The sequence below is a fragment of the Anguilla rostrata genome, chromosome 1 (assembly GCF_018555375.3).
Source record: "Anguilla rostrata isolate EN2019 chromosome 1, ASM1855537v3, whole genome shotgun sequence".
NCBI classification, from domain to species: domain Eukaryota; kingdom Metazoa; phylum Chordata; class Actinopteri; order Anguilliformes; family Anguillidae; genus Anguilla; species Anguilla rostrata.
Window position 1 is genome coordinate 35,511,227 of NC_057933.1, and position 25,447 is coordinate 35,536,673.

The 25,447-nt window shown below is 37.1% G+C and overlaps 1 protein-coding gene and 1 pseudogene across 7 annotated transcripts in view; both read left to right on the forward strand.

The window, feature by feature from the left end:
- The window catches only part of esrrga (estrogen-related receptor gamma a), a 144,804-nt gene extending 130,583 nt beyond the window's left edge, over nt 1-14,221 (forward strand). For 5 of the 7 annotated variants that reach the window (XM_064335926.1, XM_064335945.1, XM_064335968.1 and 2 more), the window contains 2 exons: nt 10,623-10,861; nt 11,248-14,221. In XM_064335926.1, coding sequence (XP_064191996.1) covers nt 10,623-10,861; nt 11,248-11,325 — 317 coding nt within the window. In that variant the 3' untranslated portion in view covers nt 11,326-14,221. Of the gene's footprint in view, nt 1-10,622 lie in introns of all 7 variants that reach the window. The other 2 variants (XM_064335935.1, XM_064335954.1) reach the window with 2 other exon arrangements.
- A 6,904-nt stretch (nt 14,222-21,125) lies between these two features.
- On the forward strand, nt 21,126-23,092 carry LOC135250423 (uncharacterized; annotated as a pseudogene).
- Nucleotides 23,093-25,447: the final 2,355 nt, after the last annotated feature.

A 25,447-nucleotide genomic window follows, 5' to 3' on the forward strand; every position in this document is an offset into this window, starting at 1 on the left:
AGACACTGCCCCCTCCAGTCTATTCAGCTCAATGTATTTTGAGGGTGCTAATATAAAGTTAATAAATATCAATTTATTATTTTGTGGGCAGCGTATTGTTCGAAATCTATCACAATGTCTGTCGTATACTTATCTGTGGGTTTTGAACAAAGCACATTAGCAAACGTATGGCCAATAAAAAGGTTGGAATTAAACCTCAAAATTGATCCAACGTCTTATCCTGCTGTTACTTAATGTTAGTTAGCAGACTAAATTCCATGGATTTTTTCCTGAAAATAAAACATCAGCATCATCAACAGCCTTGTGAATGTTATGCAATCCAAATTTTTTTTGGTGATCAAGCATCATGAACTCACAATAACTTGTGGCAACTGAAGAATAGGCCTTACTGTAGGCTACAATCTTCTTGCAAAATTGGTTTATTTGTTTCATTCAAGTAAGTTCCTGAGATACAGGAAAATATAACTCATAAAGTACTTGTATAACTACATCTAAGGAAACTGCACAAGAAAATGTATGATTTAATATTTGCCTAACGAATGTTAGCTAAAGTTAGAGTTGCCAGCAATGTGTGAATCCCTGTGGTTTGATAAAATTATATATAAAACGAATCCCTCCGTAAATAAATATCTACTGGACAGCAGCAAGCTAGCAAGCAAAATTGCAAGACATGTAATCTTTTACAACATTACAATACAAATATAGCTGCAAGCAGCGATGAGGGGGCCAAGCAGTCCAGCAGGGCAGAGTCGCCATTGCAACTTGATCGGATCATGTTAAAGGCGTGGCTGCAAGCACTGATAGCAAGTTTTATGTCAATTGACCAAAGATTGGGTCTAACTGAGATATGAGCTCACGTCCTGTTTGGGTCATTTGCCTTTGATTTGGCTGTAATGGATGAATGTTTTTGAAAATCAAAAAAAGTTTCAGATAACTTTTTTGAGGGTTGGTCCGAAGATGATCTGTTTGGTGAAGATTGGGCAAACTTTGTGGCCTGTGAAAAATTTTTAAACCTTGGATTGGATATTGGATAAAATCCAATATGGCGGCTGCATCAATTAGGTTGACATGAGAAGTTGCCATGTCTTGGCCTTGGGACCTCTCACGGTATTACCAGACATGATTTTTTTTTTAAGAAAACACATCACCAGTTATTAGTCAAAACGCATTTTTGCTTATTGCAGCACCCGCCAGAGGTCAAATGATGGAAAAGATTTTGTTCTTCCTCAAAATGGGGTCCCGAGTCCATGTACCAAGTTTGGTTTTGATACATCAAAGCGTTGCTGAGTTATGACCTCACTTCCTGTTTGGCAATTTTGCCGCCGATTTCGATTGGCTGTGACGGATGAACGCTTTTGAAAATCAAAAATCCATCTGATAACTTTTGTAAGGCTTGGTCTGAACCTCATCTGTGGCAAATTTGGTGAAGATTGGACAAAATTTGTGGCATATGAAAAATGTACTTTTTCAGAAAATCCAATATGGCGGAAAATCCAATGTGGCAGAAATTGACATCAATGGATGCGTTGAACTCGGCTTGATCCAAGTAATCCAACGGTACCTCATTTTTTAAAATCGGGCATAAGGCTCAAAACTTACATGCATAAACGTACCTCCAATTTTTACCCGTTGGTGGCACTAGAGCGCTCGAGGTGGAGACATAAATATTGGTGAAAAAAATCATGGGACTGTCCCCAATCAGTGTGCCAAATTTCTAAACGTTTTACCATACAGTTCTAGGGGCTGCCATAAACACCCTAGCCAGAAGAAAAAGATGAAGATGCATAATAAGAAAAGGTAGAAACACAATGGGTGCCTACGCAGCTTCACTGCTTGGCCCCCAATTACAATTACATCACATGGCAGCACAATCTGACCTACCTAGCTAGTTGATAGTGTGTGACATGATTGGTTCACTAGACTAGCAAGTATACACATTGATTTAAAAAAAAAAAACATTTAATGTAGTATAATGTTCTATCTAGCTAGCTACATAAGTTACTTGTAATTCTTGTGTAATTGTCCACTCATTTCAGAGGGTTCAAAACAAGCATCCCTGTCAAGAGAACTTTTACTGACTGACATCTGCTACTGCTAGTGCAGTTGAGTAACCATGGAAGTTCAAAGTACTTCATGGTCGTGCTCCATTTCTTAAGGATTCTTACTGTTATGTATGTCTTATAGGTATAATTAAGTTGAAAACATGACTGTAAGCTACTTAGTTTTGTGGAAATAGGCAGGAGTCTTTATTATAGTCTATAGGAAAACTAAGAGCTGCCGCACACACTCACGATGACTTAAAAGACAGCCTTTTTCATATTTTTGTTTCCCATTTTAGTGTTAAGAAAGGAAAATTGGAGATTCACAGTAAAAAAGATAAGAATTAATGTTTTTCCTGCATATTTTTCATGAAACAAAAACTAGATTTTTTCACTATCCCTTTTTAAAATTTATTTATTTCAAAACATATATGAATTGAATTCAAGGCACATGGTTTTGGGGTTGACATTGCGTTGCTCCCAACTTTACACTATGCTTAAAACACATTGTCAGATATGATATTGGTCAAACATGAGATACGCACAGATTTTGAATCTTGAAGTACTCACCTATCATCATTGATACCTTAAGTATCATAATGAGCAAACATGAAAAACAATGTGAAAACATGAAGTCGGTCACGTCTTCTTTTTTGATAGAAAAAACAAGCTATGCAAATAACATGCAAATAAAGGAAGGAATCAGAGGCATCAGGTACCAAGCATCTACATCCATCATTAAGAGAATCCTACATCGCCATGGCCTGAAAGGCTGTCGCGCAAGGAAGAAGCCCCTACTCCAAGACAAGCATAAAAAAGCCAGAATGAAGTTTGCATGTGATTATCAGGACAAAGACCTAGCCTTTTGGAGGAGTGTTTTCTGGTCAGATGAAACAAAAATTGAACTGTTTTGACATAATGATTAGTGCTATGTATAGAGGAAAAAGGATGAGGCTTTTAATTAGAAGAACAGCGTCCCAACTGTGAAGCATGGGGGTGGCAAAAACATATTGTGGGGTTTTTGCTGGAAAAGGGACTGGTGCACTTCAGAAAATAGATGGCATCATCAGGAAGGAGTATTATCTAAAAATACTGAAGCAACACCTCAAGACATCAGCTAGAGTGTTAAAACTTGGTCACAACTGGGTCTTCCAGCAGGACAATGATCCTAAGCATACCTCCAATGTTGTAACAAAATGGCTTAAAGGCAATAAAGTTAAAGTATTGGAGTGGCTATCACAAAGCCCTGACCTGAATCCCATCAAAAATGTGTGGACTTAACTGAAAAAGCATGTCCAAGCAAGGAGACTCACATATCAAGAATTACAATTTTAACTAGTTAAAACTGAATTCATGATATCAGAAATTGGTATTTTAACTATTTGAAATGATATTGTTGATATCAATAATTGATTTTATGATATCAGAAATTGGCATTTTGACTTGGTCAAATTCCAACTCCCATTGAAATGAATGAGAAAAACGTTTTCAATCTGACTAGTTAAGATAGAATTTCCGATATCAAGATTTGCCATTTTAACTAGTTCAAATTTAATTTCTGATATCAATAATATGCATTTTAACTAGTTAAAATCGAATTTCTGATATCAGAAATACACATTATAACTAGTTACAATTGAATTTCTAACTAGTTAGAATTTGAATTTGCAATATCTTCTAGAAATTAATTAAAGCTAAAACGACTTGCCATATAACTAGTTACAATTTAATTTCCAATATCAATAATATGCATTTGAACTAGTTAAAATCGACACGTTATGACTAGTTACAATTGAATTTCTGATAGCATGCTAACTAGTTACGGTTAGCTAGTTAAGAACACCTCTGTTTAAGAACCTATTGCTTACAAGCAAGCTAGCGGGGTTAATGCCACCAACCACCCCACATGGAATTCCTGGTCAGCAAGGCTTTCTCCGGTAACACTCACAGGACCTAGAACGCTAGTATTAAGTAACGAATAGCAATTGAAAGTGATTCTATTAATCATTTTTTACACATGTAGCACAATGTTTACAAGTACAGTATATTTACATGTAGGAATGACTGTTGAAAATTTGTGTGAACTTATGTTGAGTCCTTTTTTCATAAATTTCAAAAAGAAAATGAAAACTCAAAGTGGCAACCTGATTATGAAAAGTGAAAATATGCAATATTGAGGAAATACAGATGGGCTATGATTCTGAAGTTAAAGATTTTCTAACTCAGTGGTAACCAACCCTGTTCCTGGAGATCTACCATCCTGTACATTTTCACTCCAACCCTAACAAAGCACACATCTTTCAACAGATAAAGATCTTGTTGAGCTGCTAATTAGTAGAAAGAGGTCTGCCAAATTAAGGTTGAAATGAAAACCTACAGGACGGTAGATCTCCAGGAACAGAATTGGTTACCACTGTTCTCACTTATTTTGCAGGCTGCTTGTGATGTCTCAGACGTTTTACATTATGAATTATTTTTTTTATTTAGCCATTATTTAACTATGAATGAAGGTTAGGCAGGCCTATGGAATGATGTTTTCCATCTTTTGACCTTTCATGTGAGCAAGGAACAAATAACATAAGTCAGAATTAAACTATTTTACTTAACTTGTTTGTATATTATCCATTCTATAAGTACCAATGTCAATGACCTCAACACAGGTTTCATAATCATTCAAAAAATGGAATGAAAGAGGAAAATGCTCAGATCACAGATCTCATCCATTAAAACCAAGTGCCTCAAGTGCCTTGAGAGCATTTTGGAGTCTTATGTCAAGTTATCCATTCTCCAATAAACTGTTATCCCCTCATGAGTTATGGCTAACCCTAGTGTTTGTAAACTACCACTGTGCTCAACTTGTATGAGACCTGGACCCACCCTGCTTTCTTTGATTGATAGGAGGGCCACACCCCCTCATTTACATACAGCTTGAAAGCAAAAATGAAAAATGAAAATTAGAAAGAAAATGAAGTTTTAAATTCTGAGCTAAATAGTGATCATTTCAATTTTCCATTTCATTTTCCTTTCACATTTTCAATTTTTATTTACATTTTTGGATGAATAATCCTCCATATAAAACACTTTTTGGTCAAATGATGTCCCAGGATTTATTATTTCCAGGCCTATATATTTCTTCAGATCACCCCATGTCAATATAGGGTCCGTTTTTGTCTGCTTCTTCCTCTGCTCTCCCTCGACAAGCATGCTTTGCATGAGTTCAAAGATTTTCTACTTAGTGACCTTCTGGGGCAGAGGGCTGTGGATGCTTATGTGACTTGAGTGTGGATGCAGATGCCATGAAATAAGTAGTGTGTAATAATGTTTTGCCCAATTTTCTTACCATACGAGTTTTGAAGAATAGTGCTATTAATTAATTACCTAAATGCAAATCTTCCACATTATGAAAGCAACCCTTTAGGTATGCTTATGTGCTTTACATTACAAGAAGACAAATTAACAAGATTGGCTCATGCAAAAATACACATATTTATCTATGATAAAATACTACATGATGCTCTCTAATGTTTATATTTGCATATTTTCCAGTGTAAGATTCTTAATGAAGGTCACCATCTAGAATAATTTATGTGCACACAATTATCTATTTTCAAATTCAATATAAACTCCACCTGCTCTACAATATGTGTATAGTTAGCATGTTCCACCATTCCAATCCAGTATATTTCAAAAGTCCTTATCCAAATCAGTGATTTGGTGCATTAATAGTATCAGCATAGCATTCACTTTCTGTGATGGAGAAGCAATGTTATTTTCAAGGCACAGACACCAAAATACATCTCTCCCAGGATCCTTGGCTTTCTGTGTATACTTCCAACATTGATAGTTAGATTGATAGCAGTGCTGGCGCTGCATCCTTCAAGGAAAGATGCAGGTAAGCACTTTCTCCCAGGAATTTCTGTTAGATCACAGGTCACTTTTCTGATACCCAAAGCTCATGTGACTGATGAATGAGGCCTCACTGTCTGAATTCAAGATGGGAGCACGGCATCCAGACAAAGACAGGCTGGAATATTGAACTGCAGCTCTGACCATACAGCGCCACCAAAAGCTGGGACACATTGACCCTAGTGTGAGACCAAACAGGAGGGAGCATTTGTGCTTTATCAGTACAAGCAGTACAGGTCTTATGGCAATTGCCACCACACATCCACATCTTGTAATAACTAAATATTTCTGTGCGTTTCTCTGACATTTTTACAAGACAACAGCAGTCAGCACAAAGATACTGTTCACAGTAGAGTCTGTACACATCTCTTTCAAATAGGTCCAGCTGAGCAGCATCAGTGCTGTTTCATATCTTGCCCCTGAGCTGTTCTTTTATGTTCTGCATTTATAGGCCCAAGGGGAATCTCTGCCATTTACAGAATTAAATATTTGTGTGCTTTCAGCTGGTGGACTAAAAAACACAAGTACGGTGACCAGACTTGTTGCTGTGTACTGTATATCTAATGAAAAACATGTTTTCAACGTACAAAAATAATGGCAAGTTACTCACACATACAAAGCACTGTCTATAAGTCATTAATTCAAACCTGCCAAAATCTACGACTGCTATTAAAAGTTTTGATATCAAAATTACGCCAAGTTACTGTACTACAAACAATATTGGCTATCTTGCATCACACAAATTAAACAAATTAAACAAGCTGCAACATGCTACCCAATGTTTCATAAATTGTTTCACTTGGCTCTTTTGAAAATGGAAGTGTTTTTAATGAGCTATTGGACAGAACAGACTGACTAATTGTTTGTATGTCGGTAGTAGATCTATAGGACTAGCTAACATGAATTTATAAATATTTTTTAAAATGTATTTAAACCTTTATTTAACCAGGGAAGGTCCCATTGAGATTAAAAATCTTTTTTTCAAGGGAGCCCTTGTCCAAATATAGCATTGCAGGTTTTAAACTACAGTGTAGTTAAAAAGTAGTTATCAGTACAGGGTCAGTGGTGAATGGGAACAGTTTTTAGTTAAGATAACTGGACATACCTGGCGTGAAATCATTATCTTGCAGCAGTTTCTATATGACAGGTAACATCACCTACTGGACCGATATTAGATAACAATTCCGAAAGCGTCTGTCTGTGTACTAGCATTATACAGTCGGTCTGTCGTCACCTTAGCAAGGTAGCTAACGTTAAACACGGTGAAAATTCCAAAAGCGGATCTGTCTAAAGTCTGGGTGTATTTATTTGGATTTCAGAAATATAAATGAGTTTTCCGCAAAGATTGTACAGATGCAAAAGCAAGAGTTCTAATGTTTTATTTTTAGTTAGCCAGCGAGCCAGTGGTAATGAGTTTGAGATTTGTGTCAGCTGGAGGGTGGATTTTATGTCTATCAGCCATGTAAAAAGTTCCCAAGGCAAAGGCAGTAGCCAGTAAGCTACGAGAGAAAGAGACATCAGAGCTGCAAAGATTTAATGTTTTAAACTTGTATATACGTTAATTTTGTGTCTGTATCCAATGTTTTTATTGGTTGATGTATGAAAAAAAGACCAATGGGGAGACACATTCTTTGTGGGCTAGGGACATTTCAGGCAGGAAAAAGAAGAAGGAAAAACTGCAAAATCCCCTAAGTTTGGGACTTTATTGTGTGGACGTTTGAAGTTGTTTGCGATTTCTGTCTGTTGAAATGGGGTCATAAGGTACAGGAATTAATGTTTTTAAGGGCTGAGAGTCTGTGGTCATTGTGGTTATTTCTGCAGGGAACCCTGAAAAGTGCTGTATAGGTAAGGGGCATGCCGCCCCACCAAGCCGTAGCCATGACTTGGCGAGATGGCATACCTGCCATTCGAATTCCTACCAATTTTTGTTTTTTATTCCCTCAAGTAATCTAAAAAATCAAATCTAATTACCAAGAAATATAACAATTAGCTTATTAAATCTGCATTACAATTTTTAGCAACTTTTTCTTAGCTGTAACTTACACAAACATTTAAACATCTTTGCATAACAGCCCAGTGCTCAATTCCAAGTAGAATGATATTAACCCCTTAGCGCAGTGGTGTCAAACTCGTTGCCATGGAGGGCCGTGTGTATGCAGGTTTTCATTCCAACCAATTAATGCTGCCTTAATTGAGTCCAATTACTCATTCAGCCATATGCGTTTAACTGCATTGAAGCACAGAATATAATTTATAAGATATTTAGACAATGCGGGTCACCATAGACGTCGGGTCACCATTGTGCACAAACCTGCATCCCTAATTCAGCAAATAATTTAACTAATTATATAATCAAGATCTGAGGCTGGAATGAAAACCTGCATACACACGGCCCTCCATGGCAACGAGTTTGACACCACTGCCTTAGCGCACATGCCAAATCTTGCCAATCTTTGCCCATTTAGGGAGTACCCTATTTAAAGCCTTATAACTGCAGATGTGAACACCACAGAGACTTGAAAAATGGCTTAAATGAAGCAGCATTTGTACAATTTACAATACTAATGCAGATTAGTTTATATTCATAATTTTGGAAGAAATAAAGTGCCACAAATGCAATTGTCTAGACAAAAAATCAAAAATGAATTTGCACTTTTTTAGTTTGCAATGAAATACTGAGAGATTGCATATATACAGCAGGTTGATATATGTGTATACATGTGCTGGATCAAAAACGTCTTGACCACAAGTTCATAAAATATAAGGGTGAATATGTAGAACTACTATAGATTTATGAAGAAAAAACTAAGCAGTGTACCCAGCATCTCCAGATCTATCCAAATTGTCTAAATTATGCATTGCTGTAAATAACAACATATTCACGTATTTCACTGCAAATCAACTGCTTTGTCTCAAGAAACTCACTGTTTTTAAGTGGGAATCACAAGCTTTCCATCAGTACAGTGGTCTAAAATATCCAGGGGTCCAAAAACATATCCAAAATCTCTCCAAAAATGAATAAAATGCTTTTTGTCCATTATAAAGCATATAAACGAGCCCCTTATGAAGTTTTAAAATGGAACATTGCTATCAGGTTAAAAAATAATGCAAAAATATTGTCACACAATGCGGTACAGTACCTAAATGTGTAATAATTAACTCTTGTATGTATTTCTATACTGTGTACTCTCATATGTTTTCTTGTATGGGGATGGGACGACATGAAAACAATTTTCAACCGTTCACCACATTTTGGCAATGCTCCAACTCTCGCGTCATCACTGTTGCATGCTTCACAAAAACTATTACACTACTAACTAAGGCTTACATTGCCACTAATACCACTAACCTATTTAAAGACACTCAATTTCAAAAATAACATATATAACCAAAGTATTTAGAGCAGTAATACTTACATAGCAATGATGAAATCTTATCTGTTTTCAGTAGATGGAGACAGAGACAGGAAATCATGATATAGTTCTATCCGCTCCTGTCTTACACCAGAAAACTATGTCAGCTAGGTCTATCAGCAAACATATGGATTAGCTATGCTCAGAAGTCCTCAATAATAATAGTATTTTCCAAGAAATTTCAAAAAATCATTGACAATGTTTCGTTAGCAGCATCTTTTTTTTTACTGCTACCACGTGAATGCGTAATTGAATGCGATAAGAAAATTTCCGGTTATGCGGACCTATAAAACGCTATTCCAAAAGGAAAATTAGACATGTTTATACATCGTTAGAAAGCTTATACTCTCACCTACTGAATAAATGAATTGTCAATCAAGCCAAACTGTACTAAAAAGGGCGACGACACCGTAAACAACAGGTGTGGTATTATGCACAGCTATTTTGGAAGGTACCCAGGCATCACACATGCGCGTATATTTCCCAAACGGATTGTCCAAAACAATATATGACCGCTCAGTCTCAAAAGGGACATCTCTATGCGTAAAACCAATGGTAAGGTTGTATATTTATTCAACATTTAGTCCCAGATATTGACTGTAAAATGACATGGTATCATTTAAAAAAACTTTTTCGCGTTTATTTCGTTATTCAGTGAGCAGCGTTTTCACTGCTGTATAGGCATATTTTAGGGCTATTGGCGGGTTTATCTTGTTGCTATGACGGAGTATGATTTTTTAGTGGTGAAAGAATATTTTTATGAATGCCAAGATAGACAATATTGTTCATTATGTCAAGGGTGGGGGTGTTTTCTAGATGAGACTGCAGGGAGGGGGTGTGTGTTAAATGAACGACCAGAGCGACAATGGTGGCACTGCGAAACTCCATATTCGGCATAGTTGTGGTGTATCATCTACTAATGAAACTAAAACAACACGTTTCTGTTTTTAACTCATACTTGGGTTGCAGTAGCACCGAATGTCTGAGTGTAGTAATCTCGGCACACCGGCATGCCGACCACTAGGGGCTTTGCGCTAAGAGGTTAAAAAGGGTGATTGTGTACTGAATATGCAATGAGAAATTAACAATGTACTTACAGCAGATTACAGTACAATGTTCTCCAACTTTTACAAAAGCAGGTCCACAATGATGCATGGGTGTTAAAAGAGAAGTTTTTGGTTGGAACCTACACTGGTTGTAGGCTGGAGAGGCTTGAGGGTTAAGTGGGACATGCTGTTAAAATAGGATGTTTGGTCCCTTGCAGACTCTATGCACATAGAGGACGTGGAGGCAGTGCAGAAGCTGCAGGATGTGTTGCATGAAGCTCTGCAGGACTACGAGGCAGGGCAGCATGTGGAAGACCCGCGTCGAGCTGGAAAGCTTCTCATGACCCTCCCTCTCCTCCGGCAAACCTCCACCAAGGCCGTGCAGCACTTCTACAGCATCAAGCAGGATGGCAAGGTGCCCATGCACAAACTGTTTCTGGAGCTGCTGGAGGCCAAGGTCTGACTCCACCCTCCTGACCCCACCCCCCTTCCTGACCGCACCCTCAGAGAGAAGAGAGAAAGAAATAGAGTTCGGTGATGGAAGGGGTCAGGCCTGAGACTTACTCCAGTCCAGCTGGGAGATTTGGATACTTCCACTGCTGGAGAAACCTTGTCTTTTAACTGTAACAAATTACAAGGAGAAATGTACACAGTAACAATGGTGTTTGTAACTATCAATGGCAGTAATATGTATTATAATGTTATGGTGATTATTAATGAAAACAAAAAGTTAAAGGGAAAGACTGCACAGATCATTTATCAGTGAACCAGCTTTCAGCTCCTTTCTTATGAGTTTCTGGTGCAGTTGTTTGTGCTATTGAAACTGTTTTATTTTTCTCCAAGAATTCTGGAGCAGATGAGAGGACACCAGCCCTGCCAAAGGATGGAAATCCATTCAGTGGATGCCAGCAAACTTTATGATATTGCAAAAATGTCCCCTGTAACAAAGGAATCAAACCAAGCAGTTGCTGATTGCAGTAGAGTCCGGTGCAGCACTTTGACTGAATGCAGTATTAGATTTCATGGGATCAGTGTATTGATGCATTTGACAAACAGAGGTCTAGAGAAACTTCCGTTTCATGATGGCATATTCCATCTAGATTGCTTTCAGCTGTTTGATTCCTCAGTTATTTATTTTTATGTCTTCCAAATAAGTTTTATGTTTTTCAGGGAACAGCTGGGGCTGAAGTCACTAATGCAATATATATATATATATATATATATATATATATATAATGTGGTACTGTGTGAAAGAAGAACAGCTTTTAATTTAAGATTTATTTTGTATGTTTTGAACAAAAATGAAGGAGAGCGTATTTTTTGTTTGTCTTGTTAATGAAGAACCGTCTATAAAAATAGGTTTAAAGACATTGTTTTAAATTATGTGGTGTTAATTGATAGATTTTTGTATCAGTCCTTCCACTTTCAGCCTACTTATTAATTGTGAGAACATTTAACTTCTTTAAGCAATAATCATTTAAATTGAAGGTGCATGTTAACACATATGCAATTTATGTTTGTGTCAGTCAAAGTCAAAGATATTATTTTAGGCTACATACCCTCCAGCTCTTACCTCTTTGATTGCCAACTAAAATCTGATTACAATTAAGATTCCAATGACAATACATACAGGATATAATCAATACATAGAATATAATCTAATAAGTACAGCATTTCATATGAGAAGCTAAATAGTAAGTCAAGATGAAACTACATCACTTTCTATAATGGCTATTTCAGTATTAGTAAGGGGTCCACGTATTTTCTGAATATTATATTGTAAATTAGCATCTTATAAATCTAAACTAAGACATTTTATTGGTACAACATTTAAACATAATGGGAAAGAAGTTCCACATTTGCTATGCTTTTTTTATTTTAAAAATCCATTGTTTCCTTTTTCCTTAGTTTTTTTTCTGTTACATTTAAAGATGCGTACTTTTTGTGGTATTCCAGTTCTTGTGCTGTGCGCTTATATTAGACACAGGGTAGAATTAGAGACAATACTGGATGTACAAATCCTCAGGAGATTTCAGCAGTGTATTCTTGAATTACATATCTGGTAATAAGGCTCTTCCTATTAACTGCTAGATCAACAAATCCAAACGATATCTATGCTGACATATAAGTGAATAATTATCAAAAAAGAAGGAAACGCATATATAAAAGGGATCATTTGTGTAACAGATTATTGTAGAATAGCAATATCTATCTTAGGTTTAAATAAAAAAAAGAACTTGAGTATTTCAGATCAATAGCTTATGTAGTTTTATTTGAAGAATTGTTTTTTTTTTTGTTTTTTTACAAAATGCTGTACATAATGCCTCCCTTGCCAATCAGCTAAGTTGCAATATTAACTTTACTCTTTGAAGATGCAAAGGCAAAATAATATTTCTGTTTTTGCTGCAAACCAGTTTTGCAAAACTATTGCTTAAACTTTGTGTGCTTAATTAAAAGCAACAGATAAACGTAAAAGAATTAATACATTTTTAAGGAAAATGGGGGGTTGTGGGCTTTTTATTTTCCTTCAGTCTTGTTCTATAAATACTGTGTATCTACCATTAGCTATACAAATATATAATAGATTGTGGTTTCGAGAGGTAACCGTACTGTGATTCTAGGTTTAATAATCACCCATAGCAACTCATGAGATGGTCAATAACTTGAAGGTTGCTGTTGATAAGTTGTTGCCATTTTATTTACATGCATACAGAACTCCTGGAACAAAGGTGCTGTTGTCCTTTTGGGGATTTAAAAAAATATTGTTTATTTATCTACCTATATTACATCTGTTGGACATACATGGGGATGAAAGATATGAAAACAATCTCTAACCAGCAATTTAAGCGGGGCTGATCTTGATCAGTAGAATTTGAAAACTGAAGGAGAATACAAACAATTAACACTAGATTTTTCTTGCAAAAGTGAACTATATTAGATCCTTTTCCCAAAAAAATATGAAGTCTGTATTCAACATAACACAGGTATATTCAAGCGTGTATACAAATGAAAATTTAGTTACCCTAACCACACTTTTAAAAATAATTCTACATATTAAAGAACAGTATTAATTGACAGTATCCTCATTGTTGGACAGTAGCTAATGCTTTCAGCTTAAATCATATTGAGAGTGTTTTGTTGTGTCTTTCAACACCTCACTCAAATATTGAATATAAACAATTTGTGTTACTTAGCCATACCAACTTAGATTTTTTCTGACCTATTTTCTTATTTAAAGCAATATGATTGTGCAACAAACAGATGTTGCACTTCCTGTTTGATTTAGATCAAAATGCTGTATTTATTGGACTATTTTGCATTTAAATGATAGGAATAATGATGTGAAAATGTAAAAACTGCTATTTTTTATTATAGAAACAAATATGGGTGTTGGTTGTTGTATTTATTAATGCATCAGTGTATATCTGCAAAATAATTAAAATGGCAGTTATACATGCAAATATGAAAAATAATAAAATGGAGAAAAAGAAAGAAAAACAGGTTTAAAATGAGAATAAATATAAAAATGTCAATCCAGGAGTTGCTGAAATAATCTGTAGTGACAACCATGTCTGTAGTTCTAGATGTGCTCCACATCTGTAAAACAATTACCTGTATATTTTTGTGATGTGTACCATAAAGTGTGATCCAACAATATGACCATTTGTGTAAATGTATTTATTTTACATTGTATATATTGTTCAATGCAAAATGAGAGACCTATGATTCTGTAACTATGATCAGTTCAGATGTGTAATTCCAATTATGCCTTTCAGGATAATGGTAGAGCAATATTAAACATGCTTCCAGTTTTGAACTTTCCCTCTCACCTGTGTGTTATTTCAATGACGTTTGTACTGGGAGGTAGTTTTACCTCTGTGGTTTGTGAAATGACTTGTCTTTACTCCTTAATGTTGTTAATGTCCACAAAATTACTTTTTAATTTCAGCATAATTACCATGTAATGTCAGTCTACTGGGTAAATGGTAAGGATTTAATAAGGAATAAAGTTTAAAGTTGGAACTGAGGTATAAGGTGGCTCACTGCCTGTTGTGACATGATTGCATCTTGTCACCAGCTGACCTGAATCCACTGTTCCACCTCTTGCCAAGCCTCCAGAGCATCATCAAATGTTTAACTGCACAGAAATGCACAGAAAACAGATTGTGCAGTACAGATCATGATACACTGCAAATAAATCCTTCAACAATAGCAATCCTCCAAAACATCCATAATGCTATTTTATATTGTGAATGAGACTAATTAATTGAATATAATGTCTTTTAATATCAAAACATGTTGTTTCAGTCTAATAAAAGAGGATACACCATGGCATAAGAAAGGGAATTTGACTTTTTGGTGCAGCAACCTCCGTCTCAAGCACTGGTTTTGAAGCTTTGGAAGCTTATAACCAATTTCATTAGGCAAATACATTTTCTGTCACTCACTCCTTCTCAAAATATATGCGTATATGAACATATAAACATAGACATATGAATATGAAATATGGCATATGGATATGAAATGAAAATATGAAATGAAAATGTTTTCAGCGTATGTAAAAACAGCTTCATGTACACAAATGAATTAGTGTTCTGCATGTAACTACCATAATTACCATACAGTAAATTATTTTTCCATATCTAAGGCTCAACCTACTTTTACTCCTCTCATGACAACCAGCACGTCCCAACAGACAGCTTGGGAACAAGAAGAGAGAGGAAAAACCCCAAAAGAAAAATGTTTTTCAAATGAAAGATATACATTTTATCAATCAAATTTTTGTATTTTTAGTTTGTTTGGTGCCAGTACCTGGATAAAGGCTTAGATTTATTTAAGGTTTAGGAAACTGGATTCAAATTGTGGTTATATTCCCCAGAAGTGACAATTGATTGTCATCTTAATATTTATTTAAGTTTTTAAACACAATTATAACCATTAAATTGTAATAAACACTGTTAGATTATGATGACCTGTTCAGCAGACAAGGACAAGGTGGGCATATGCATCCTGCATTCATTAACATTCATATCCGGAAGACACATAGGTAAACCGTGCCTGATCGCTAGCTAGGTTAAAGCCAGTTAGTGCAGATTGTCCCATGCAGTAACCTTACACTTCCAGATAAAACAAAAGAAAGCAACATAAACTAGACTTTACCATCATATAGTTACACCTGAAGATGATTCAATGTGTAATAATGTTGTAACACTGAGCTCAAATGCAATTTAATTGTAACTAGATATTGGTGGGCCTACTTATCGTACCACCACATTCTGCCACAAGTTGGAAATGGGAAATGCAAATAACTGTACAGGTTATTGTAACATTGCAATGCTCGTGGGCTCCACAAAAATAAAACCCATTTTTGTAGTCTCTTCATTTTTTGGAAAAGAAAAACCGTATTGCTTTCTCCAGATCCAGAGAAGGGGCAATGCTTAGGCATGTTCAACTTAGCTTGTCTTACCCACACAAACGTGGGAAGTGTGTCATTCATATATTACATGTAGAAAGGATTTCACTGGACTTCCACTGAAAACCTGGTGTTTAGCCAAGGGGGAAAGCAAGCCAATGGCTATAAAACAGGCTTGTGTAGGTTTGTTTGTTTTTTCCACAAGAATCATTAAAAGAAATTTCTTGGCCATTTGTGAAAGCAAAAAAAAAAGGATTAAAACAACTCATCAGATCTCATTTTCCTGGACCTTTAACATTTGCCCTTTACCTTTAATTAATTGGAAGCATTCATGTTTTTCTTTCCAAACACAGTTTGATAAGTTCAGCAATCTCAAAAAGGAACTTGCAAAGCAAGTCTTGAATTTATTTGAGTCAAACTTAAGGATAAAGGTTGATTGAACCTATAAACCCAACCCAAAAACACTTGATAATGTGTAGGCCAAATGTTTTACCCTAGGAATGAGAGTAAGGAGAGTTGGAAGAGAAGAGTAAAGTTCCTGGCATCATGAGACAGTACTGAAAGGCAGACTTTGCAGGATTTTTTACTTGAAAATATTATAAAATAACCAGGCACATCTTCTTCAGATGAACTGGCAATCTATGTCTTTACTTGGTTTCACCAAATTCCTCCACCTTTTACCTGCATTTGTTATTCTAAAATGTGGCGTGGCACTCTTTTCTGTGTCGGGAGGATTGGACATGGCTACAGAGCCTGTGGTTTGTGATCAGATTCCAGAAGTGCTTGTTGCCTGCTGAAATGATGGATGCTAAGAAGCCTAGTACTGCAAAGCAAAAAGACAAGCTGACGGCTCATTCAATAACTAGAGTCAACCTTGGAATTGCTTTTCCTCGGTGGCGTCACCTGAAGTTTGCTAAGGGGATGAAAAGCGACACAGAGCTGGCCTGTTTTCTGTTGGTTGTTACTTTTAGCTAGTTATGTTAGGCAGCTAGATGCCCGAGGTTGGGGAACTTTTGTATTGAATTCTGTTCTCCCATCAAGATGTCTTTCTCCCTATGGAAACTGCTGTTACTGTTTATAGTCGCAACTTAGCTAGCTTGGTAATTCACCAGCATTTATTTCAATTGAGAACTGAATTGCATACTACCTAGCTACATATAGCCAACTTCACTAACAAAGCTGCAAACAAAGATCCTCGTCCTCATCATGGTTCACTGATTATAAAACACAGCATAACTTGAAATATTTCAATCATTTATTTCCAACTCCATTCCTCAGGAACATAACAATGTAATATTACATAACGAGGGCGGCACAGTGCAGTGGGTAGCACTGTCGCCTCACAGCAAGAAGGTCCTGGGTTCGAATCCCCCTGTGTCCGCAAGGGTTTACTCCGGGTACTCCAGTTTCCTCCCACAGTGCAAAGACATGCAGGTAGGATAATTGGAGAATCTGAATTGCCCACATGTATGAGTGTGCAAGTGAATGGTGTGTGTGTCCGCTCATAGATTGGTGGCCTGTCCAGGGTGTAGTCCTGCCTCTCGCCCAATGCCTGCTTGGATAGCTCCAGTACCCCGACCCCCCCTCACGACCCTTCCCAGGATAAACGGGTACAGATACTGATTTGACAGCGGCTTCATCAGAAGCAACACACAATAACTGCATACGCTGGAACAACTACAGAACATAGGTCAGATAAGGTAGTCACAATTTACATAAAGTACTGGTTACCTATAGTTATGAACATATACATAAAACGTTGCGGCTAATATTTGAAAAGGATACGGATAGCTGTCATTTACTTTACAAGTGTATTAGCTAGCAATAATGTAGCTATGGCCTGCTAATGTTACTTATTCCACACACAATTCAATGTTTACATATCAGTTCTAACTAAATGTCCAGAAAAGCTAAATACCGAATGAGGAAACACACAAAATAGCTGCACTATGCAGTACCATACAATGTTCTCACACATTAAGGGGTGCACTCAGTGTAAAAGATCATTATTACATTATTATTATTACAATACCTAATTACTGTTACCATCTATATGGAATCATTCATGTTGCTAAAAATGTGATTTTCAATATCCCACCTCACCTTTCTGTTTGACATTTTGCTTGTAGCGCTCAAGGGTGTGTCCTCGGAGGTGTGGGTAGGGTTGAGGACGGAGGAGGTGACAAACACAGAGTCTAGAAGGGCAGCAAAAAACCTGCATAGTATACCTTTAAGGGCAATCTGGCAGCTTCCCTTCAGGCACCTGACGGAATGCATTGATTTAAAACATGCTCCTAACATCACGACACCAGAAAAGGGCTTCAGCAATACTGTTTGCCCCCTCCAGCTGTTCAGACTGACTGTCACGGTCCTCATATAACCACAGCTGGAATCTGAATGAAGGAAAAGGCACATCACTGTGCATCAAAGACAAATGAATGTGATTTTCTCTCTGTCTCTCTGTTACATACACACACTACTGTAGCATGGCTATACATGACATTAATGAATGCCACGTTTAAAAATAACTTTAACTGTGAGCACTCTTAAGCAAAGAAAAGACCTCGGGACTCTGTGTAGATCTTTTCTCCACCACTAATACACATTGCATAATGTAGGGAGATATTAATGTTCTGTGCCAAAAGCATTTAAGGCTTTATAACAGAGAGCAGTGACCTGCAGGCAAATATTTTTCAAGAAGATGATATCATAAGATATTGCTGAATGGGGTCCACTGACACAGGCTTTATTTGCCCTGCTGTACATACGTTTTACTTATCAGCTTTCATTTATTTTATTTTATCTTTATGCCATTGATTAATTATTATGATACAATAAAAGCTACTTGAGCATTTTAGCTGCTGCGTACCATTATCATTAACCTTGTGGAACGCTAAAAGTGCTCTATAGCATTTATAATCATTCCCTTAACTCTTTCCTCTATCACACATAATGATGCAGAAAGTGTACTTCCAGTCACATAGCTCTGACTAGAATAAATCTGGGAAAGCAAATCTGGCACATGAATTCTAATGCTAAAATTACAGTATGCTATTAGGAAATCAATTAATGTTCTGTTGAGGGAGCAAAAATCTAGTAAATTACACATAGTATATATGCAATATTCAAATAACAGCTGGTCAAGATGTGGTTATACCAATGTTTCTTTTACCTTTTTTGACTGTTTTAGAAATTATACTGAAGTGAAATTAAAGCATCTGTAGATTATATATTTCTTATATATTTGTCAACAGTGTGCGTTTAAGTGGAAATAGTTATATTTTAACTAAAGCTAAGTTCAGTCAGGGCAACTCACTTATATAAATATTTAAATGAATATGCAAAAGAGTTACTTAGGGTTGGTGCTGAATGGATCTGCTTTTGGCACTTCTTGTACCTGCCCCAGTGTGCACAAAACTATCAAACAGAGACCACGATAAACCTCCCCTACTAAATAGGATACACACTAAAACCCCCCTTGTACATAAAAGCAGATCCAAACAACAGGTGGGGTGGTAGAGAGCGAGCAGCGATTTTTAGTGCAGAAACTGTTTGAGCAGCAGAGCATACAAAGAACATCACAGGCAATGAGCAGCATAGGAGAGGTCTGACTATTGGTATAAAAATTGTGCTGAATTAGTTATGGGTGTACGCATTTAGCTGAGTATGAGAACACATGGTTGTGGAGGCTGATCAATAGTCGCGTGCAGCAAGAATTTTCTGACCAGACTTGCTCTGTGCACTTCATGTGCACCACTCATTTCAGTCAGAACCCCTCACATAGTTAAATATTTTAATGAATATGCAGAACAGTTATTTAGGTTTGGTGCTGAATGTGATGAATTTAGGTTAAAGTGCTGATCTGATTTTGGTTTTTTGTGCATGCACTATCAGCACTATCAACTATACACCTCCCATACTACATAGGAGATATACCAAAACCCCAAAAATAGCAGACCATCCACCTAAACTATGCGTACATCAGAGCACCAGCTATTTCCTGAAACACCAGGGGACCATACCAATGTCCCTCCAGCACAGAGACTGTACTCAGGCTGTGATCCTAGACCAGATGTTAGCCATACAAACAGTATGAGATAGCAAATTATTTTTACAGCAGAGCACCAGCTGTTTCCTGAAGATCAGGAAGTCCAAATTAAAATACCAGTTAACCATTGCATAGCAAACCTGATGACACTGGGATCTAAAAAGGACACACTATTTTTAAATAGAGTCAGGGCCCAGCAACCCCCTGGCCTTTATTTATTTATTTATTTATTTATTTATTTATTTATTTATTTATTTATTTATTTATTTAATAGCAGCAACAAGTAGCAAATGTTAGCAGCACACATTTGCATATGTAGAATATCATGTTTTGAGCTTGATTGATGTGCTTGGTATTGAGCCTAGTGTAGTCTTCAAAGCAGCAGAAGACTACCGCCCATGACTTTGACCATGTCTGAATCAGCGCAGCTTTAAAAATCGTTACACTACCTATGCAAAGTGTATCAACTAACGTAATAGAGTGACTAAAATCCTAGGCAAACTTAAAGTGCCTAAAAAACATTACCTAAGTCAGTAAGTCAGTCAGTGCATAAACAACTCTAGTGGTAGCTCTTCTATTAACACAAAATAAAGAAAATAAACAAAACCACATACGGCCAATTCCTATAGAACATGAAACATTTGGTACATTAATCTCAAATTAAATGTGCAGTATATCTCAATATACTCACTACATTCTATCTTTCTGCTTAGGTGCACATGTGGTGGCAGGCCATCTACCCCGGACACCACTACACAACAAAAATAAACATTATTTTCGGTACAATGTACACACATTAAATGTTCTCAAACATGAATGAGAACAAAATATCTCTGTAAAATGAATTTATAATGCTTTCACAAAGTATTAGCCTTACAGTCCTCTCCTGAGTTTCTCAGTGCATGTGGATAGAATCTGTAAACATCCGACCAACTAAATTACCATTGGCGGCAAACATAAAATTTGGTACTTCTATCCACATGTTTCTTCAGAAGCCTATGGGTGCTGCCATGACAGATGACTACTTCTGTTTGCCGGTTTTCTGTTTCTGGGTGCCTTGCAACTGAGTGCCACCATGAGAGCAAGAAACATAGCTAGCCCAAAGCAACGTTATGTTAATTAGCTAACTCATAAATGTTAAATTGTTTTTAAAATGAGCTCAGGTTCAACTTGTGCCGTTGTTGGTTGCCACAACAATTCAAGGAAATTGAATATTCTATCAGAAACTTCTTGTGTAGAACATCAACAACTTCGACAAAAATGTCCGTGCCCTGTACCCTGCATTCCATGCTGACGAAGGAGGAACGGAAACTAGTGTGGCTTGTGGCTTTGAAACTAAAATATCCTCCGAAGAGAGTGTATGTTTGCTCATTCCACTTCGTCAATAAAAAGCCCAAAGAACTGCACCCCGATCCGGAGCTCTATCTGGGCTACGACCGACCTACTCCAAAGAAGAGGCGAAAGCTAGTCCGTGTGACTCTGACTCAAATCGCTAATTCCAGCAGCAGCAGCGTTAACGTTAATGAAGACGTTGAAGATGGACCTCGTAATTTAAACAGTACTTGCCGTTATTCCATTTTACACAGCAAATCACATGGCATCGCTTTTCCAGCAGATAGCACATATGATGATTAGCCTTAGCTAACAGTATTGTTAATATTTATATTATATTAATATGCCTCGTATTTGTTAAGTATTGTTTTTACATTCATTACTGTTGCATTGATTAGTACGAGCAGGTTGAATATTATATCTCAAATTTCAAATCTGTCGCTATATTACATTGCATATAATATTGTATACTGTCATTGTAAAAACTGTATGTTACGCAGTCTGAGACTGAATGTAATCATGGATGTAGGTAGTCTAATAATCAATGCAAGTCTCAAATTTAAAACCAATGTTTATACAAGAGGCACAAACTTCAGCGTGTATTTGCAGTGATAACACATGCTATCTACCTAGGCATACACTGAGTTATCTGTTTATTTTCTATATCCATTTACATACATGGAAGTGATTCAGATGTAAAGTATCTGTTGTACTTACTTGTCTACAGTGTTTACTCTCCTAGTGTGTAACTTTGGCCATACTTTTGTGTTTGTCAGACTGCTCAGTGGACTTCACTTCGACTGTCTCAGACCAGACCAGCATCTCAAGTTCTGCACATCCCCCTGACCCACAGTTGCACTCAGTCCATACACAGTGGGAGGACCCTGCACGACAGGATCATGATTATTGCCAGACGGCCGGCGGAAAATACGTGCAGGATAAGATGATTCAGTGTGATGAGATTGGCTACTTCATGTTTCAAAACGACGCAGATGCTTTGCTCTACACTGGTATAGCCCTAGAAACTTTTAACATCCTTGTGTCAACACTGGAAGGATATGCTAGTAATTCATTTACAATGTCTGTGTGAGATAAAGTTCTCATGACATTTATGAAATTAAAGACCAACCATGTAATAGGTGATCTGAGCAGTTTCATGTATCACAGAGTATGGCTAACAAGATAATCTCATATTGGATTGACAAACTGGAGGAAGTTTTGCGACCTGTAATTCTATGTCTTCCAAGAGAAACTATTCAGGCAACCATGCCTGCAGCATTTAAGAACTTTCCTAATACTACATGTATTGTAGACTGCAGTGAGAGCCTTTTACAAAAACCCAAAAACCTTTATTATTCACATAACACAGTGAGATACCTGGTAGCCGTTGCCCCATGTGGACTAATCATGTTTGTTTCTGCAGCATATGGAGGGTGATGCAGTGACAAATTCATAAGCATGGACTCAGGAATATTGGACTACTTAATGCCTGGAGGTGAGGTCATGGCAGATAAAGGATTTACCATAAAAGATTTGCTGTTTGAGAGAAAGGTTAAATTGGTAATGCCTTCTTTTACAAAAAAACGTGGACAGCTAACTGAGGAACAGGTGACATACACTAGACGAATTGCACATGTAAGAATTCATGTTGAAAGAGCAATCAGGCGTTTTAAAGTTTACAAAATGCTATCACAGGTTGTTTCGATTACCATGGCTCCTAAAATAGGCAAGATTCTAAGAATATGTGCTGCTCTTGTCAATTTAAGGGAGGATCTCATTCGTGATTCAAACTAATTTAGCATTTGATCAACATGAGTGGGCTATATTTACAGGGCTATCAAGAACATTATACAGGACCATCAAATTAAATGGTGCAGTAATGATATTAAAATCTATAATGGGTGAAAATTGATGGGTACAAAACATGTAGGGAGTTATGGATTTTATGTGAACATTCTTTGCATGTTTGTTCTGTTGTACAGAATGTGAATACTTATGCATTTCATTTACATAATAGAAATTGTATACATTTAGTGCCATCACTTAAAACAATGAATCCTCGTCACCTCTAATCTTTACATTGAATTTGTTTAAACTCTAACATCTTTATTTTGTTTGGAACATTACCTTGGAAGATGGCAAAACATATGTAACCACTTGCAACATTTAATGACATGCTGGTATGTGAATGTTTTGTACTTTTTATTTGCAGTAAAATATACTGTAGGAATCATGTTGCATATCTTTTCATTCTTAGAACAGAAAGTTAACAACTGTGCCAGCATGTTTTTGCATAACATTGAAAGAAAGTTACTTTACATAGCCCAAGGTATCAGAGATGTCATTCTGATTCTCTTAATGTATGGCACACATTTATGGTCATGCCACATGTGCACTAAACCTTGCCCATTATCTAAATGTATCTTTCATTTAGCTTAAACCATCCTGCAGCATATTCGTCTACAAGTCGAGGTAGCATACGTGAGAAGTAAAAACCTCTCAAGCGCTTTACTAGCTCCCTCACAAATGCTCACTTGGTATCCAGATCAGAAGTGTAGCAGACTTTAGACCTGTGCAAAACATTGTAAGCTGTACTTGCATGTAATATCCCCTGTTTTCTGCAGCTGCAGCTCTCCATCTACTAGTTTGATATCAGAGCATTTCTGAGTAAGCTGGTCAGTGAGTGAGGGCTGGGTTGGCACAGGACATCTTATTTCTAGAAGCACACATGAGTCAATGACCCCATCAGGTCTTGCAGAGAGCCATGGTTCTTGGACACTTACAACAGTGCCCTTGTGAGTAATGTTCATGCCCTGTTCTTTCAGTTGATGGCAAGCTCTAACTTCATTTTCTTTACCATAGTTAGTTGCATAGTTGTCATGAAAGGAGGGGTATATGTGCTCACATAGAAATTTGTCACTTCTTGTGGCTGCATGTATGGGAACCTTTTTTGCAGAGCTTGCTGTAAATCTGATTTGAATTGTGCCACAAATCAGATGCACTTTGCTCTCTTATTTCTAATTCTAGTTGAGCTGCTTGTGCATCACAAACTTCAATGTATGCTTGGTAGAATGTCTTGCATGAGTCACAGCTGAGATCATAACCGTGTGTCTGGTGTGGCTGAAAAATCTTGTCATCAACTGCACTGTTTTTCCTGCTAGGTTGTTCTGCTGATCTGCTGAACACTTTTCTAGTAAGGTGTTCTTGAGGACAAAAAGTGGTTGAATGGGGGCTTTGTCCACACTGTCTCTGAAGTCTTTGTGTGACAGATGATGTGGTGTATTTGGGAGTGATTGAGTCACTACAGCCCTACAGTTCACGCTGTTCTGCCTTGTGGTGCCTGAAGTTAAAGGCTCAAGGTTCTTTGATGTCCCTGCATTCCACCTGTGCTGCACATCTATACATGCAAGCCCTGTCTTTTCACTGACCACAGGATTCTGCACCTGCAATAATGACATCTTCATCATTTCTCCACTTACTATTGACATTACTATTAAGCATGAACATAAGCATATGTCCTGTCTCACGTCCCTTAGTTTGGTGTGCCTGAGTATGTCTCATTATTCAATTATTTTTTGTCTCGTTATTTAATCATTGTTCTCACCTATCTCTCGTTATCCCTCACCTCTGTGTTAATTGTGCATTATGTTCTCCTGTGTCTTGTTAGCCTCTGTCTATTTAAGTTCTTGGTTTGCCTGACTCGGGTGCTGGTTCCTTGTGTTTCTGCCTGCATTCCCGCTTGTGTTTTTGACTGTATGTATCTGCCTGCTTTTGTTCTGCTTGTGTGTGTTCCACCTGTCCGTATTCTATCCTACCTGTGTTCCGCCCTGCTTGTGTTCTGTTCTGTGTTTTTTTTAGTTCTCAAGAATTCTTTTGAGTTTGTGGTTTTGCCCCTCGTGGCCCCTTTGTTTGTTCTTGTGTTTTTTTTTTGTAATTAAATTCTTTGTTATTATTCACCCCTTCGTTTCGTTAGTTTTTCCCACTCTGCGTTTGGGTCCATTTCCCTGAAAACCCTGACAGTTCCAATGTTTAAACAATAGAAATGAGATATTTGGGTTTATGAATACCTTCCACAGAATAGCTGCTGCATGGCTACATGACTTCCCTAACCCGGCAATGCACGAGCAGCCGACTGTCTCCACGACTCCACTTTCTTTCCGCATTACCCACACTGTATGTTTAGCTTGATTGACACTCTGGCTGGGCTCTACGGCTGCTCTCAGAAATATAAAGTCGCTGTGTTTCTTGAA